The 19,745-nt window shown below is 36.0% G+C and overlaps 1 protein-coding gene across 2 annotated transcripts in view; it reads right to left on the bottom strand.

Annotated features, from left to right (window-relative positions):
• The window catches only part of LOC103710049 (AP-1 complex subunit gamma-2), a 44,014-nt gene that overhangs the window by 5,245 nt on the left and 19,024 nt on the right, over positions 1 to 19,745 (bottom strand). For both annotated transcript variants that reach the window (XM_039128112.1, XM_039128111.1), the window contains exons 8-17: positions 18,963 to 19,126; positions 15,317 to 15,371; positions 12,384 to 12,506; positions 12,202 to 12,297; positions 4,250 to 4,377; positions 2,938 to 3,042; positions 2,554 to 2,825; positions 1,472 to 1,579; positions 1,317 to 1,382; positions 1,048 to 1,223 (exon numbers count right to left, since the gene is read on the bottom strand). In XM_039128112.1, the coding sequence (XP_038984040.1) occupies positions 1,048 to 1,223; positions 1,317 to 1,382; positions 1,472 to 1,579; positions 2,554 to 2,825; positions 2,938 to 3,042; positions 4,250 to 4,377; positions 12,202 to 12,297; positions 12,384 to 12,506; positions 15,317 to 15,371; positions 18,963 to 19,126 (1,293 nt within the window). The remainder of the gene's footprint in view (positions 1 to 1,047; positions 1,224 to 1,316; positions 1,383 to 1,471; positions 1,580 to 2,553; positions 2,826 to 2,937; positions 3,043 to 4,249; positions 4,378 to 12,201; positions 12,298 to 12,383; positions 12,507 to 15,316; positions 15,372 to 18,962; positions 19,127 to 19,745) is intronic.

Raw genomic sequence — 19,745 nt, 5'->3', positions numbered from 1 at the left:
AGACTGCCTCAGCATCTCACAATCCAAATGATTAACCTTGTTTAGAAAGTGGAATGGTAATCTGCAGAATGGAGAAAGAAACAGACACCCTCTGGTTGTGCAACATTAGTCTTTATTTATTAATCAGTCTTCAATCAGTGCTCTTCCTATGAAGCCAATAACTTGCTAAACAAAAATAAAACGTAATAAAATTATTAATCCATCAAAGTAGCATCCTTCTAATAAGTAGATATGCAGCAGAAAAAATGTCCATATTTGCATATTGATGACTAATATGATTGGCCACGGAAGGAGAAAGATAATCTAAGATAACACTTTTCACCACACAAATTGCAAAGGGCTTGAATGACATGTTTGGAATCAAGTACTTATTATGTTTGACACATCAACATTTTTTCAATGGGTGAAAAATCTGGCAGACACAAGTTGCAACTCTCCTCAAAATGGAGGATGTTCTATGTTTGACTCTTGGAAGGTCATTCCCTATGTATTTGACACAGTAATTCTCAGTAATTCTTTGGGTGGGTTTCCCTGCCTTTTCCAAAAATTCACTGCCTTTTCCCAAAACAGAAAAGAAAGAAATGGAGAAGCCTCACAGACACACTTCACATGGCAAGCACAACATTAAGCTGTTCATGAAGAACCATTACCTGCTTGACTTGAGGGAAATCAGCATGTACAAAACAGTAACCTGCATGTGCACTGGGGTTTCCCAAGATGTCAGAATGTTCAAATAACAGATAGCTGCACTTATGCAGCTTAAATTAATTAGACTTTTTTCCCTAGACTAGTACTACTGTAACACAATTTGCACCCTTTAGGCTACCTTCCAAGGAGTATCATGTCTCGTAGTAATATGGAAGCTCCACAGTACAGTCGACAACTTGTTTTTAAAGAAAAAACCAGTAAGTATATAATATGCTTAAAATATAACAAACATATTATCTCATGACAAGATATCTTCAAGGGGGAAGAAACAATAAACACTGCAAAATAAGAAACTAATGATGCTTTAGAAAAAAGTCCATCTAGTACACATTACAATACCTTTGGAACAGCTGCTTGAAAAATGAAATCTGTGTAAGCACTAGATGACAAATTTGTGAAAGTAGCCTGGATCACTGTAACTTGTGGATTTCCAGGCTGCTTTGTGAAGCTGAATGTAATCTTCAAGGTGCTGCTCTCGAAAGCCATGATAGATGGATAAACTGGATTCTCATTTCCTGTTTATAGCAAAAAAAATGTAATTATACTGTTCATTACTCCGCCATCTTAAGAACATAAGCACCAAAAGATCTTATGTGGAAAAGATGTACTTGATGGTAAGCCATCCAACAAATCCATTACTGGAGCCGGAGCAATTTTAGGCTCTCGTGCATTCCCTACAATAATCCAGCACTGATACTTGAGAATCCAGGGATTAAGATGTAAATAAAGGTGACAACAATCTCCTCAACAGAATATTTGTTACCTTGCTTGGAGGAAATAGTATTAGGCACTGGTATATCAGTTGATGCGGAAGGTGATCCAATTGATAGAAGATCCATCAGAATATCTGTACCTCCACCCCCTGATGGAGCTAAACATGGAGATACAACACAAAACAAACCAATTAATATGGCTCCATTTTGATAATATTCCAATTATCAAGAATCAAAATTCGAAAGTCAGCAGATAATGATTAAAGAGCACTTAGATTATATGTAACCTGTATTATAGGTGAAACAACGACCTGCAGTTTAAAATTCCAAGGAATATATATATGTTCCTTGGAATTTTAAGCTGCAGGTCATTGTTTCACCTATAGTATCACTAAACCGAGGTAGCGATAACCAACCACAGTCCAGATTCATCATAGGTTACCATGCAAGACCAACAGAGAAAAAAAATTTTTAGGGAAATTTTTTGGAGCCACTACTATAAGGATCCATTTGATGATGGATTTGTAAAACTTCACTCTGAAGACCTTTCTATTGTATCTCCCCATAGAATAAATATTTAACAGAAGAAAAGTTACTTCCACGCCTATATAGCAACTTAGAAAGCAAGGATCATGCATCTGCTTCATCCTTGACAATCATCACCCAGTCCATAAGATAATAAATGTCATTTCAACACTATCTTGACAATAATTCACAATGAAAGCTTCTTTACCACTTCCTGTAACAAACATTAAGGACAAAAAGAAGGTTGGCAAAAAGGCGATTAAACTTTAAAGGGTGTACCCTGTCCTAGAAGTTCATTGCGCGGTGCACTTTGAGTAGGATGGCTTGGGCTATAGGCAGTTATGCTCAACTGAGAGGATTGAACCCAGGTCCAAACCCAAGTTCAGCTTCTCAAGTCATTGATCGAGCTATTTAGTATTCAAAACTATAAATCCAGAATTTAGGGAAAATTTTGGCTGAGACATTGGTTATTATGCATCACAATGCAGGACATGTATAATAAAAGAACAATTGAACAAATGCACAATGAGAGGAAAATCAAATGACCAAATACATCAGTCAAATCAACTGGCAGGAAAAAGATTATCAAAAAGGAAAAATATAAAACCTGGACTTATCAAATCACCACCCAACAAGTCATGCAGAAACTCAGTAGTGGATGAAGTAGAAACTGGTGCATCATCTGAACTTAAATCCAGTAGATCCACCAGGGGAGATGCTGGTGGTTTGGTTACACCATTCGGAAGCTTCAGTGAGGAAGCTCCAGAGGAGGTTGGTTGGCTAGATTTATCTGCTGAAAGGGTCGCTTGTGAGGAGCCTGCTCTCTTTCCAATATAAGCCGACTCATCCAGAACAGGCATCCTTTCAACCAAAGAAGACCTATATATGCACCATAACACTCAAATCAAATATAATAAGCCCAAGCACAACAACTTTCAAAAAGAATCATAGTTTTTCTAAATTGATAGCAACTAATGAATCAGTTACCCACTTAATGTTCTGATGTCTTTGGATGATAGAATTGAATTCAATTGATCTCTGCTGTAACTCCAGTTCAACGTTTCCTTTATGATGCATAACAATCTCTCTTATCCTCCTGATCAGATAATAAAAATAATGACAGCGATGATGATAATGATGATATTATGTATCACAGCATATAAAGTAGAAAGTATCATAATTCAAATAAAAAATGAATGTTGAATAGAGAAGATAAACCACAACTATAACAATCCATCCTTTTACCAACTATTTAGTGTCAGCATAGAGATTTGTGGATTATTTCCAAGAAAACAGTGTAGCAAATTATTTTTTGGTAAAACATTAAGACATGTCGAGATTGGAAACAATTCGGATAAGTCAATAAAAAGGAGATTCAAACTCAGCGTAGGTTTCGTACATACCCAGTCTCAAGGCTGGATGAAGGAGAATGGTTGCATTCGATTGACAACCAGCATTAAAACAAGAAAAGATAGAAAATAACATGTGCATAAGATAGAGTGTAGCCAAAATGAAAATGTTGAGATGGATGTGTGATAATACAAAAAAAGATAGAATAAGAATAAAGTAATTCATAGAAAGATAGAGGCAGCACTAATTGCGGACAAATTGAGAGCAGGGCAACTTAGATGGTTTGGATATATATAATATAGGCCAAAAAATGCACCAATACATAGGAGTAACTTGATACATGTAGAAGGAAAGAGGGATAGAGATGGATTGAAAATCACATGGGATGAAGTAATAAGGAAGAACTTGATATCACTACATCTTTCAAAAAGTGTAGCCCTAGACAAAACGGAATGGAGGAAAAAGATTCATGCGGACCCCATTTAGTTTGGGATTAAGTCTTGAATGAGTTGAGTTGAGTTCAATCAAAAAAAGATTTGCAAGCCTAACATAAAACAGATCTTACATTTAGAACTCATTACAGATTGAGCATATACATATGCATATTTATATGCATACATACAAATTAGTAGGTTAAAATAAAGAAAAGAAAAAGACAAAAATAACTAGATTGAAGTTTTTATGACTAAACACTTTATCAAAGACAATGCATATTTGGATGCGAATAGTACATGTAGCTTTCCTAACTCTGAATTAGTCCTGTTAAACTTATGAACGGTAATGAACATGTGGTTTGCAGAACTCTGAATGCACCCTGTTAAACTTATCAGATACAGTGAAGTGGTACTAATTAAAGACAATCAAGCACTCAGAGATGGAGTCAAACTTGTGAAAGTGGAGATAATAATAAGCATTAAAGCAATTTTATGTAATTAAATGGGTTGAGAACATACTCCGAGGTGGGAGGAAAACGTGAGGAGAGCTTCAAAAGAGCAACCAAGGACATTGCTCGAGTTGTGATATCTGAAGAATGACATTTTAAAGCAACCTCTACAACATCCACAGCATCGGATTCTGTCACCTGCACCAGAGATTTCTGCTTGTCATAAAGGTATCAGCACTTTACAGAACAAATTCATATCTCAAAAAGAGATAATAACATTCAACTGTTTATTTTTTTGGTAAACGTTCAACTGCTTTTAGGATTGCAAGATGTCATAAGTAGAATGTTTAGAAAAGCAAGAGATCTCAAGCATGGAAAAATTGAAAGATGGCATCAGGAAAATTTTTTGATTAATAGGCTTGAAAATATGGATGCAGAGATGAGGACCAAGAAGAGAAGGAAATGAGATCATGCCCAAGAATAGTGTATTTGAGTTTAAAGTACATTAGCATAAAATCTTGAGAGATGAAGTATCAAAGGGAGGGTGTAGCAAAAAAAAGTATCATAGGGAGGGCATTAGAACTCGAGAATTTAACTAATACAATGTCATGTGAAATGGCAGATTCCAGAGTCTAGCTAAATGACTTCCTGGAGAAACTACAGGTAAGTAACACTATTTTTTTTAAAAAAAAATGGTGGTGGAAAGATACTTGTCCAAGAGACCATCAAGAAAGAAGCTATAGCATCAAAGACTTTCAAGGATGATTAAAAGAAAAGAAAAATGATAGCAAGGATGCAAAAGGCAAGGTCCGCCGAACGGGTACCGAGACTTGTACCGGTCCGCGGACAGGTCGGTATGGTACTGAACCGGTACAGTACCGACCAAAGTTCATCGAACTGTTACCAGTTGGCGTCCGGTATGGTTCGGTACCGTATCGTGTCAGTACGGGTAGGGTGTGCCGGTTCCGTACCAGCACACCCATTTTTTTTGAAATTTTTCAAAATTTTTTAATTAGTAATCACTCTTTTTGAATTTTTCAATGATTTTAAGTCTAATTTGATGTTTTCTTGATGTTTTTTGTTTTTTTTATGTTTTTATGATTCCAGTTTAACCTAAATGATGCATCTTATTGTTTTAAAATGATACAAATCATAAAATAATTAGTAAAATGTCGCATACTACGATAAACATAAAATATCCTCAAATTAAGTAGTGATGTGAAAATTTAAAATAATACAATTAATTATATTCAAAGTATAACATTCATGCCGACATCTAAAATCGGATCGAGTGGCAACAGTCAGGATCTCATAGATATCTGGATCATCAGTATAGTTAGGAGGCACATCAGCCTACCCCTCTAACCAAGCGGTATTCTAGTCTTGTATGCTCATCCCATAAGGAATGCGCGCTGGGTTATAAGCTCTCGAATCTCTCGCTGAAGCTCTGATTCTGAGAGATGTCCTCTAGCTGATAATACGCTGTGGAGGAGCCCATCCGAATATCCCGGCAGCAAAATCCGACCCATAAGATGCTCCGGACTGCGTAGAATAGTAGCCACAGGAAGATATCTCAAACACATCATATCTGTATGGGTCATAGGTTCTATGTGGGTACAGATAATAGGATCCAGTATATAACTCAGAACCTGATACGTCTATGTATCCTACTTCATGTGCGAGATCATCTGCAGCTGCATCGTGTCCTGAATGATCTTGAGAAGCTCGTGTCCTATATGCAATCGTATTCTTGCGGACTTTACTAGATCATGCACCGTGATCCCTATCCTGTGTAGCATACGTAAACTGAAAATCACCAGTGAATCAAAGATCACCCTGCGACTGTCTTATAAATGATGGTCATGTCCTCTACTTTCTTCCTGGTCAGCAGATTCATGACCACCAGAACTGCTACTTCTGTTCTCTGAATCTAAGTGAACTGACTCCTCGATACTCTCTACTAGGGATGCAGGTGCTTTTTGTTTTTTTTTTGTGCTGAGCAGCCGTCTTCTTACTCTTCGTGCCCCTCTGTCTGGCCATGCTAGGAGGATGTGTCGCTCTCCTGACCGAGTCGACCGGGTAGCATAGTGGACTCGTCCAAGTATCTCTCGGTCATATCTCTGAGAGAATGTCTCGGATAAGAAGTCGTGGTGACCGACTCTCCTGTAGTTATGGCTGATCAGTTGGAAGGATGCGTGAAATATTGCTCTCAGCCCATTGTCCTGCATCAACTCTAGCCTCGTTGGCTACAAAACTGGCCAGTTGTGGAGGCAATCCTCGCTCATCAAGCTCCGGCTTCTGCTGCTGGCCCACAAGCCATCCAATCATAGCATTATCCTCATTAATGAAAGCACTATGGATCAAATCCGTGTACTTGAGTTCCACTTTATTCTGAATGCACTTCAACCTCAACCTCAACCTCAGATTGTAGTAAACATATACAAGATCGTTGAGGCACTTCTGTGTCAAATGGTTCCTCTACTTGCTGTGGTTAAGGACGAAGGTGGACCAGTTGCGCTTACATCTATTCGAGAAGACCGTCTGGAAGAGAATCCGGATAGCTAGCTGCTTAACATTTTTCGCGGACAACCCAAAATGAATCTACTATTCAGCTGCAAAAACATTAAAGAAAATTACATATAAGATAGTACTAAATTAGTAACGATCTAACGCCAGGTAAATATCCTCCTGATGTGTAACATACCTGGATTCATACTTTTCTTACGACAGCTGTCGAGACTCTAAAGTTGTCGCTGCCCTTTCTAAATATTTTGATCTGTGAAAAAGAACTATGTTGTACTATGTTAATAATAGAAGATACCAGTTAACTTACACATGTCACTTAAGTTAACTTACCTCTTCTAGACATAGAGTCGTGACTTTTGGATATGGCTCCATCTTTTAAATCACATTATGCAAAGTGACCAAAAGATTGTCATCTATATCGATTTCAGGTACGCTACACTAAAATCGAGGATTCAGATAGTATGATGCACATAGTTTATTAATATCTTAGTAAAATTGTACTAGTACAAGAGCAGACTAATTTTCAATATTCTTGCCTACCTGCTAGATATAAGTTCCTACCCATCTGATAGTCCACCGCTGCTTAATGATATCGATGTACTCATGGGCATGCATCTGAGTCTTTGCCCTCTCTATGTGATACAAGAAGCCCATCTAGGGTATCTCTCGTTGTCCACAGCTCGAAGCATTTCATACAATGGTCTGATAGCCTTCACTATCGCAGTGGCCCGCTGTCAAAATGTCTATCTGGTTACTAAGTCCTCGACACTGCTCCTTTCAGTGCCAATCCGCGTATATCTACTTTTCTGCCCCTCGGGACTGATGAACATCGGACGTAGAATTGCTTTTTTCTCAAAAAGGCTATCAAATACATCATAGTTGGTAGCAAACCGTGTGACTCTTGATCTCAAGATCTCTTCCCCTGCATACCTTCTCATCAGTAAAAGAATTCACGTACGGTTATAAATATATCTGATGATGGTTTGGGTTGTCTCCACTGTCCACTGCACCTTACGAATCTTCGCAATATTCAACATGAGGTCAATACAATATGTAGCATATGGGGTCCATAAATGTAGCTGCCGCTCAATCAAAATCTTTTCGGCAGTCTTATATTGTGGCAGATTTCAGTGATGACCTGCACGACCATTCTCCTCTCCTACCTGATCAATCACCTCCATCAGTTTGAAAATGTACGCAGCATCGTGCACCCGATCAGAAGCATCAACCGACTTATAGAAGAAAGTCTCTGTATCACAATATATCAGAAAGTTGATGCTCCGTCTGGTAGGACCAGTCCAGCCATCACACATCACTATCACTCCATATGTGGGCCACTTACTCTTGTAGGAGGCAATCCATTTCTCTAGCTCCTTATTACTATCAGGAAGTTCATCATAGATGTCCTTGGGGCCTGGAGGACCTACACTGAGACTTGCAACCTATATGGCAAAAATGACAGATCTCTAGTATGTATTGTCCGCCACATTCGGTGAAATGTGGCTGAAGTAGAACTAGAATCCAATAACTCGCCACATATCCTTCTTATTCTTTTTCAGTATTGAGTCAGCCCAATCTCTACTGAAAAAGGCATGTGAATCTAAATCATGGATTGCTGCTCCTGGTGGAATCTCTCTGGATGACTTCTTTTTGCTACCAGAAGCCTCTAGCATAGATCCAATCTAGCCACCGCCTCTGGTGACGGCCTTCCTGACTGAGGTCCTCCTGAACTCTAAATCTGACCTACTGCTCGTAGAACTGAAGCCCCTCATAGTACGAGGCCAAAATGAGCTCTATGCCTCACCGCCTCATCATGCTGCCACTGATCATCCAGGTTCGCCTGCATGGCAACTTAAATCTATGCCTCCTCGTCATCTGGAGCTGACGCCACCTCTTCTGACTCTTTGGAGTGATATGAAGATGACTCTGCCGCTTGGCGGTCCACCTCTGCCTTCTTGAAAACCCTCTTTTGCTACTCTAAAATCAGCGAAGTACTTCATCAGCTGCCGAACCTACTGAGTAATTCCGGCACATAAATACATCGGAATAACCATCAGCTAAGTGCTACTTCAACCTAGTTACCTCCTCTCTTGAACTCTGTATTGCACCAGTTGCACTTCTAATAGTGCCGACCCATTTTTGCCCATGATCCTAGCCAATGTCACGCTCTGGCTTCTTTTTCCTTGATGGCTCCATTCCTACAGGTTTATCATGTATTTTATTTTATCAATTATTTAAAAATATCAAAATTTTGTTACAACGAACATAATTTTTTTTACCTTATAAAATACATCTGATTTATCTAATACATAATATTAATTTTTCAGATTTATTTATTTATATATAATAATTTTTAAATTTAAAAATATGTTTAAATTACATAAATTCAAAAAAATGATATATAGCTCAAAAATTACTTCTAAATTATGTAATACGTACTACTAATTTTTCATAATTTTTAAAAATATTTATATATTTTTTAATTATTTTTTAAAATTTAAAAATAATTTTTAAATATTAATATTTTAAAAATTAATTTCAGCTCAGATTCATGTAGAACCTAACAATGAATGCTACATATATTTTTCTAGGCCCTTGGCCATGCATCAAAGGCTACTTATTTCTAAATTTTTTTCAAATTTAGGCTTAGGCTACTATGTGCATGATCGCATCAAAACTTGAATGAATGGACACCAAATTTTTATGAAGAGCAACTTGCATGCCCCTAAATACGTTTCTATTTTTACAAATTTTTAAATTTTTATATATTTTAAAAAATTCTTTCATTTTTAATCCAAAAATATATTTCTAATTTTTAAAAATTATATATAATTCAAAATTTAAAAATTTTTATGTCATCGTGTAAATCGTCTATAGATCTACAACATATAATAAAATCAAACCCAAAACAAAAATTTTGGCATAATCTTTCCTTATTTTGTAATTTTTGAGCTATATTTCGAAGCTCCAAAAAAAAAGAGGAAATAATATAGAAGAGAAAAAAACATACGTTATTTAAGCTTTGATCTTTCTTCTGAACTGTTGAATCAGTGAAATTTTTAAATTTTTGAGCAGCGAAAACCTCTCCGCCACTTTTACCTATTGTCGGGAAGGCCTTCTCGAGCCTTCACAATATAACAAATAACCACTTTAAACAACTCAAAAGGCGGGGCCCGGTTTAGAACCGAGTCAACTAGGTGCGAACCGGCCGGTTCGCACCAGTTCCAGCCACTATGGACCCTCACTGGTCGGTTCGGGACCGGTTCCGGTCAGTTCGAGGTCGGAACCGAAAATTAAAGGCAAACCAACCAGGTCTTGCTCGATCAGGGTCAGCTCGATACTGCCCGAACCGGATGGTTCGGCCTGGTTCGGCAAACCTTGCATGTGTGTGTGTGTGTGTGTGTGTGTGTATATGCATAAACAACGTATATACATACATGTATATACATACATACATACATATATATGTGCATATATTTATATTGTATAAATGTATATATTGATATATGTACATATATACATACATATACATATATATTGGTCTACTCTTCTTCATTGAGGCGTCAATTCAACCAATCCAAAATCAATGATGGAGATTCCATATGGAGGATCCACACCATTGATTATAATCTACTTTACAAAAAAACTACTTTGAAATTAAAAATCATGTCTTTTGAGGTCATTGACCTATGCATCAAGTAGTCCAAAAATACGTTTTAACTTTTAAATGCTTGATATGATATGTAGCATGATTGATGATTTGAAGGTATCCAAATCAATTTTAATTTGGTACATACATGTTGAAGTGTAGATCACATGGTCAATGGTGTGGATTTTTAATTTAGATGCCATATGATATACTCAATAACAATATTAGAATCACTGATGTTTGTGGTATTTGATGCACAGGTAGGAGGCTTCCAAAGCACAAGCTTCTTGATTTCTTGATAGATTTTATAATGTAGATCATAATCAATGGTGAGGATTCCCAATTTAGAATGTCCATCATCAAGCATAACTGAAAAGAGCCAACTAAATGAGCTACATCCCCCCCCCCCCCCCTTTCCTCTAAAAAAAAGAAAAAGTCCTGGTAAGAATAGGGCCTAAACCGACATTATATTTCAATAGGAATGCTAGAGAATAAGCAGCCAGAGCAATTAGGCCAACATATATCTAGAAGATCAGGACAAATTAATCAGACCAGTATTTTTTTCTGCAGCATGAAAGTACAATTTATCCTTCAAAGTTCATCATTCTCCACATTGAGGTAATTTGACTCAGCTGGTGATATTAATGTATGGGAATTCATGGAAAAATGGGTCATTACAATCTCTAGCAAACAAATTAAGCGAGTCCTTAAGGTTTAAGGAAATACATATGAACAATATCAGATTGTTTTCACTCATGACATTGTGTATTCTAGGGTATTAGACTGATACCAGTTGATACAATGATCTCAAAATCTCTAAACCTTGTAAAATATGATACTGATTAGTCCATGATATGATATGTGGTATATGATGCCATGCAAGTAGTATAACAGTAACTTAAAAGGGAGATAGTCAAACAGTTGGCTGTGAAACCAACCTATGGAGAAATCTAGATTTCACACGTTTTAAGACTGCAACAACAGCAACAACAGTGATGCAATATGATGTAACAAATTCAATTGACTAAGTGAGGACAAGGGAAAAACTTATCGAACCTAAAAATCAGGTAGACTCAAGAAATGAAAACAGGTCTATATGTAAGTGAAGCTGAATAAAATTGTTCACGAGGCTAGCTTTTTCAGTTTGAACAGAAGTGCTACCTGATATTAGATATCTGGAGATAGAGGGGAAATACTATGTGCAAAATCCTAAATAAAGGGTAGTTCTTTGTATTTCGTAGGAACACCCTTGGTTCTCTTCATCATTTGGCAGAGTGAGTTGATTTGGTAAAATATTAGAACTCAAAAATCAATTCTACATTTGTGCTCTTCCATGAGAAGATCAATAAACCGAAGTACTTCTTCCCACTTCTGTGATTTCATAGCATCAGAACATAAATCAGCACATGAACTATGTTTTCCAATAATCAACTTGGCATAGCTACATACAATCACCATTCTGATGACATCAAATTATACACATGGCTCATATATTAAGTTAGGTTGCAAATGGCAACATTAGAAAAAATATGTCAGAACTAACAAAAGTTTAGTTTATATTTTTCAAAAAAAATAATAATTAAACTTTCAAAAGGCACCCTAGATTAACAACGCAAACCTTAAAATCAAAAAATATTTATATAAATATAATAAACTTTTCCTTTCAAGCTTGGCTGATTTAACTTGTAATGCCAACGTAGCCTAAATGACGGTTTTGAATCACAAAGCATTATTGTCAACCCTATTTTTAACATTATTGAGTTTCTTTGGTAGAAAGAATATTGTCCAAATAATATAAGAAAAGCTAGGATAGGAAATAAATCTAATATCACGAAGAATGCCCTCACTGTTATTGGTTCCTCCATTTCCAGCACTCCAACATTATTGACCAGCATCTCGCCATATTCACCAATGCACCATACTGTTACTCGCACTAAACTCTCCTGCACAATGAAGTTAGACAACTAGTAAGCAATGTAAACACAACATAGCAAGTATCCTTCGCATCAGCTCTGAAAGTAATTTTTACCTGTTCATTTGAAGTTTGAAATGCCTTGTATAATGACCTTACAGAGTAACCTTGAAGATCAGGTGCATTGCTTATCATGACTATTAGCGCATGCCACTCATCATCTTTTACATAGTTCCCTGCCTAAAAGTATCATTAAAAAAAGTGTAACCAGACATATTATCTTTGATACAAAAAGGAAAAGAGAAGAAAGTTAGCATCTTCTCCAGAATTAGATGAACTAGTCACAAAATGAGATCTTAAGATTATTGGAGATTTATCAACTAAATCACCAGAATTTTTGAATAATTCTATTCGAGATTAAATAACTCCCAGGTGGCCAACAATGAAATACAAATCCCTCGATACAAGTTTTCAACATTCAAAAAAAGTTGCACCTATGAAGGAAATTAGATACCAAACATGGCGGTGGATAGGGTTGTGAAAATAATGCCACAAAATTGTGTCTGCAATTCAATATGCATCAGCAGCGTCCTTAACAATACGGGGGAATATGTGAAGAATGTAACACATGAATTAAGTGCAAATACACAAATACTTCCAGCAGGGGTACACTTAGTTGCATGAGAGATGAGTTAAGAAACATGACTCATAAGGTCATCTCAAGCATCGTACATCTACAAGGAATATAAATCATTGAGAACAGGATGTACTTCCAGAGATCTATGTTATCCAGCCAAGGCTGGAACCATGTTCAAAATCAATAACCACATACGGGTCAGAAAATACATTTTTGTTGATAAAGAATAGTAAATTCAAATGTGACGAAAACAAGAGGGAAAGAAAGGAAAGTAGGGAAACCTCCCACAAACAATAACATGCAATAAAGGTGTTTAGTTTCAAAAACATCTCCACAATACATATCCATCTATTAACCATTATTTTGACAAGCAAGTTTTTGTCATCTGAAAATGGATAATTGTGTGCCATCTAATAGCTTGATCTTTAGACATTTGACAATGTATGCTTTAAATAGCGAGGTTATGTAAGTGGTGAGCTCCACTAATTAAAGGATAAACGAGTGCAATCCCATTACACATATAAGTTGAAAGAAAATAATACAGTAAATAAATAATATACATATATATATATATATATATATATATATATATATATATATTGCACCCCACACATTATATATTACTAAAGTTCAATAGCATAGTAAATCAAATTAGCAACAAAGACATTGCTTGACAATTCAAAGCAACAAAGAGTTGACAGTGTGTTAACATTATATTCTGTGATTACTCTTTTTTGTCAATCAGTTTACTGCATATGTAAAAATCTATACAACTGCATATAGCAATCTTGCAAGGATGAAAGTATGAGATCATGAAGCTCCAAAATCTGAAGCAGGCTATTGCATGTAAGCCCTGACAAAGTTTCAATGAGAGTCCCTCCTTGTTAAGAATATATTTTCAATGGCCAAGAACTGCATGGCAACAGCATGCAGAAAATGGGAATGGGTTAACATTTGCTCTCGTTCAGAGATTTTATTAGTATGACCAGCTCATCTAGGGATTTGTGAAAGATATGGTCTGGTCTGAAAAGGAAGCTCCCTTATATGATGAGTTCTTAAGCTCTTTTAAGGAATAGTTGTTAAGCTAAGCAGATTTTCTGACTCAGTCTTCTCAGGGTCAAAGTCATATATGCCAACAAAACTATGGCTTGTGTATTGGTTTGATTTTCTAAGCAAAATATTTGAAGATAATTGAATGAAGATTAGGCTAGCATGTCATCACCAACAGGCATTTACCTGTATAGCTTTGTTTGAGGCCAAACTCAAGCTTGTAGAACAAAACAAACATACTTAATTATACCCATGCCATTCTTTAATAATCATATCAACATGCCAAGGATGAAAACATGAATTTAAGAGCCATTAGTTGGGGTGAAAGTGGATCAGATAATATCCGTCCAGATCCATTTTCGTTTCCAAATCTATCCGGATATGGACATCAATTTGAGCATCTGGCTAATATCCAGATCTATATCCATATCCGTAAAAAAAGGGGGGGGAGATATAGATATGGATAGACAACAATCAGATCCACATCCAAATATTATATTATATTTGTAACCCTATTTAATTTTATATAGCATTCATGAACTTTTCAGAAAAATAAATGACCACATTAACATGCTATTAACTTGATTTACTATCCACTTAGTAATATCTTTGATTCTGTGATCATAAAGTTTAATTATCCAACTCATATCCGTATTTATATTCATACTTCTAGTATCCGATTTGCATCCGTATCCATTTAAAACAAATATGGATATGAATTTTTGCATCCGACTAATATCTGTATCTGTATCCATATTTGTCAAACAAAATAAATATAGATACGAATATACTAGTATCCGATCCGATCTCAGCCCTAGCCATGAGCATGGTGTATGCCAGCTAACAAATGGCACGGCATGTTACTTGCCTTGCCCAAACTAAAAAAATAACTTTTGGCTAGGTATCGATCACAGGAATGAGTCAATAAAGGTCGGCACTCGGCACATCTGCTACCTAGTACAGTGCATTGTTCAATGGTAGTACTGGCCCGGAACAATCCAGCACCTAAAGCCTTGGACTAAAGTAATAGTGGCTGTAAGAAATAAAAACCAACACAGGTGCATATCAATCAGCAAGTACCTAAGACTCAGAGAAACCATGGTTGCGACTTAGATGAAAACCATGTAACTACATCTCACATGAAATTTGATTTCAAAATTTCTACACCAGCAAAGATGATACAAGGATGTGGAAAAGATTAGTGTACTTCTTTTGGAATAATGCAGTAGGAAGAACCATGAAATTATGTATCATTTGAAATGCAATTTTTATGCCACAATAAGACAAATGAATCAATAATTGATATCCCAATATCTTGCATCTGTAAAACATGAAACACCCTCCAACTACTCTTGTGACCTACCAGAGATAAAACCTTGAACATCTGATCAATATACCATAGCTTCTCTTGAGAAAACCTACAGGGAAAAAAAAGAGAGAGCACGAAGTATTATTAATTTGTGGCAACCACTTCTACTTTATAAGCCCTTTGCAAATATACAGACATAGAAGGCCAGTACTGCATTTAACCAATTATGCCAACTGTCTCATCCAGTAAGCATAATCACTAGCTTTCTCCACATGGTAAGTATGTAACAGCAACCACATAAAACCTTCATTAAAAGCAGTGTCATCATTGCATAATATTACAATGAAATAAAACATAGAACGTGGGGTTGAGTCATTAATCAGAAGAATTTCTCAAGAAGTGATAACAGCGTAAACATAGCCTCTGTGCCTCCTTTAATACATGTCAATATCAATCTAACATAGGTCCCTTGAATGAATATAAGTTTGAGATGAAAACTAAACTGTTCTAGAAATTTATTGGAAGCAACATTATTTTAGATGCTTTTGCATAGAATAATATTAAACCTTGTTTATACTGCAAAAAGATATTTACTTTACAATAGTTGTAACTACTGAAACTTACTTGACTGGGTCATAAGTTGCATATTGTCAATTTCGTGCAATTTATTATATTGAAAATATACATATTTTTAATGACTTGTGAATAATCGTAGGTGGTGCAATCAACCATTGTATCACCGAACATTCGACTACAAAATACTCCACATCAAGGACTTAAGTCCCAAATGGGACGGTTCCTTCCACACTATACAGTTCCAAGAGGAGACTGGGAGTTGGGGCACCCATTCTCTTGAACTTCAATATCCTAATCCATCCCGAGTGTCAGGATGCATCCAGACGGACAAGGATGTATTTTTTTTTATTATTTCTTTTCTTTTTCCTCCTTGTTGTTATTACCAATTTCGATATGTTTCAATGCCTACCATCCCATCCTGACACTGTACATCCCAAAAGCAAACCAAGACAAGGCCCAGTACTGAGAATTGGACCGTTACTCCACAAGATCAGAGGAATGCAAAAGTTCAAGGTTTGGCATTATTGCTAATATTCACTATAGATAAATAATTAGTATTGATGCATTTACAATATTCAGGTTCCTTCCAATGTGCATATTATTTGTAGGGGTGGCAATGCTTAACCCATTTAACTTGATTCAACCCATTGTTGATTAGGTTAGGGTGTCTGTTTAATAACATGATCAAGTTCGGGTTTGGATTTTTGAACTGCTTAATAAAAAAAGTCGGGTTCAAGTTGACAGATTTTTGACCTATCCTACATCTGACCTAACCCATAATTGGTCCAACCCAACCCGATTTCCACCCCTAACTATTCATACATGTCCTATATTCCTTTGTAACAGCATTCTATTGATATACAATATACATATCATTCCTCTGAAATCTCGGCATGTGGCCTTCTTACCACTGTGATTATTGATAAAATTGTACATATTCATATACTAACTTGCTTTTCTAAGGAGAGAATGACATATTTCAAGCATTTTCTTTGAGGATCACAATTAAGTTTTTGACAATTTGCAGTGCATATAGAGGATGAGGCTTGGAATGCCCACCAAAGTGATCAAAATTGAACTCTCTAAAAAATTCCTTCAAAAAGCTGTTATTTGGCAGTAGATATAAAAGAACAACTGGTAGAAGAAGTGAAAAAATCAAAAAAAAAAAAAGAATAAGAAGCAAGTTACATATGTTAAAAAATATATATCGTAAGAAGATAAGATGTGCAGAAACCTTCACATTGATCCCCATCAAAACTTTGATCTAAGTCCATGTTTCAGATCAAATCACAAAGAAAAAAAGGTCTAGATTTATATATGTCTGTGCTTATGGTTGAAATTCAATGAAATGGAACAAATTGCTAGTTTGGTGAAGAGTCAGCTAATATTACTGCAAATCATAGAAAATTAAAAAAGAATAGAAGAGTAGAAGAACAAAACAATTGAATTTTCATTATCACTTAGTATGCTGCTACACTATGCTATCCTCCATTTAAACCCTGCAAGGCTCCAAACTGAACCCCAAAGGCAGCATCCACCCTTAATTCAATGAACAAACACAATTAAAAGAATGGAAAAGTTTGAAGCGTTCCAACTGAGAGGGGGGAGGACGGCTGGATGGCTCATGGGCTAGCTCACTACTACTTTTCTTCCTTCTCTTTCCTTTTCTTTTCTTCCCATTTTTCCCTAGTTCCATTTTTTTCCAATCCCACCTATTTTTCCTGCACTAATTCGCTTTGTTGGAGGCTTCTTAGGTGGTGGGTAAGGTTGGGGATATCCATATGCTTTCTGTTCTTCAGTCAAGAAAGTCACCCTAACATTGAACTGACATATGGGCGCTAAGTTGGACAGGCTAAAAGAACTAAACCTTCTGATGCATAATATTTCTTATCCTTAAAAGGAAATACAAAAGGAGACATGATCAAAAAACAACAAGTTGCTACTTATGACACTTACGTGACTCTTCCACACCCCAAAGGAACAAATTAACAAAAGGTATTAGCAAAATCGACTTTCCATTTTTTTTACTCAATTTTCTCTTAGGTCCGGTCAGCATAGACTAAACGGGTTTTGAGGAAAGTTGTGATTTAGTCAGTTGATGTGAGAATGCTAGTCACAAATCCTCAATAACAAGAACTGAATGTTCTTGCCTTTTGCTTGCTTATTATGGAACCAAGGAAAGATGTAAGTTTATCAAGAAATGTGATGAAGGCCCAAGAAGTTGGAGTCACCAAACCCGAACCCAATTTCTAAGCTGAATTCATAAATCCCAATCCACATTCATAGACAAGCCCTACACTGACGTTCAGAACTCTTCCAACATGGATCTCAACCCATATGGCATATGATTTTTCCAATCAATGGCTGCATTACAATGAGGAATGAGGACATTTTATGAAAATGTGTACCAAAATGTAAATAATAAATGGGATTTATACATGTATAGCTGTCAAAAAGTGCCTTTTTCTTCTCAAAGAGTGGAATGCACATATATATCCCCTGCAAAAATCTGTAACTTGCATATACACCCATCCAAGAATCTGAAGTTTGCATATATGCCCCTCAAAAAATCTGAAACTTGAAAATATGCCCCTAGGATTCAATGAAATCCCCTGCCATAACTATATTAACTAACTCTTTTGTCCCTTGAAGAATTTTTGCGTATAAACCCAACAAAAGGTGTTTAGTTGTTTATTTATCCAATAAAAAATGAGAAGTGCCTCTTAAAATTTTTAAACATTTTACATGAAAAGGGAAAAATAGTAAATGCAAATTTACCTCTTAAGTTTTAACTCATTCAGTTTAAGCTTCGAACAATGACAGCTAATGCAACAGTGTACAGAAAGTACAATGCAAATTTTAAAATTTAGGAAAAGCACATGTGCTCTTTTGACTTTTTGAAAGGTAAATCTGCGAAAAAAGGGATTCTTCCAAACCATATAAATAAAATTTCCACTAATTCAGCCAATAAAATGAATCAGAAAAATAATTTTTTTTAAGTCAGTCATAACAAGAGAAATAGCCAGTAACTTCATTTACATAACATGCTTAAGTAGTATAAAAAAACATTTTGATTGATATTTTAACTTCACATAAGTTGAAATTAGTGAAAATTTTCACTTACTTTTCAACAATTGAGCAAATTTTGGCAGTCAGATCTCCCTTGAATTCTTGATCACTTGCTTCTAGGTAATCAATAAGTTCTTTTGTCAAAGACTTCACATTGGTGTCATTAACTAAGAGAAAAACAAGTTCGAGGGCTCTTTTCCTAATTGAGGCATCAGAATCCTGAAAATTACATACGCATATCTGTAAGCCTTCATTGCAAGTACAGCAGAGACGATAGACATCAACAGGCAGAACAACATAGTCTATCATTCCCAGCAAATATCAACGATAAGCATAGACAGAGCTTTAGCAGCAGCCTATGGAAGCATAATATTTTTTGGGAAAAAAGAAGACAACAAATAACCACTATGGAAACTATATGCTACATTGATGGCTTTCATCTCCCACCTGATTAAAGTATTCATCTTTCATTTAACTTGATAATATACTCCCACTTTGCATGGTGTACTTCATTTGTTTCCCTCCCTCGTAGAAATTGCAAATTAAACTAATAGAAAAAGGTTGTATTTAAAAAAGATTGGAGTATGTATAGAATGATAAAACAATTACAGTAAGGGAAAAAATTGGGAGAAGCAGTTTAGCACTTTAACCATGAAGTGTATAACGTGGTTATTTTTCAATGGGACTTTAAGCCATTAAGCCTGTATATCTACCCTTATCACAAAATAGCACTTTGTTGACATTGACATCATCTATCACATATCTTTGCGACATTAGAAAGTCAGCTTCTTCTGCACAAATCCCCTTAAACCCTTCTCAAGGTTGCACTACATGGCCT

Source organism: Phoenix dactylifera, chromosome 7, assembly GCF_009389715.1.
Source record: "Phoenix dactylifera cultivar Barhee BC4 chromosome 7, palm_55x_up_171113_PBpolish2nd_filt_p, whole genome shotgun sequence".
Lineage (NCBI taxonomy): Eukaryota > Viridiplantae > Streptophyta > Magnoliopsida > Arecales > Arecaceae > Phoenix > Phoenix dactylifera.
The sequence above is the reverse complement of the archived record's forward strand: the minus strand, read 5'-3'. Positions and strand labels throughout refer to the sequence as shown.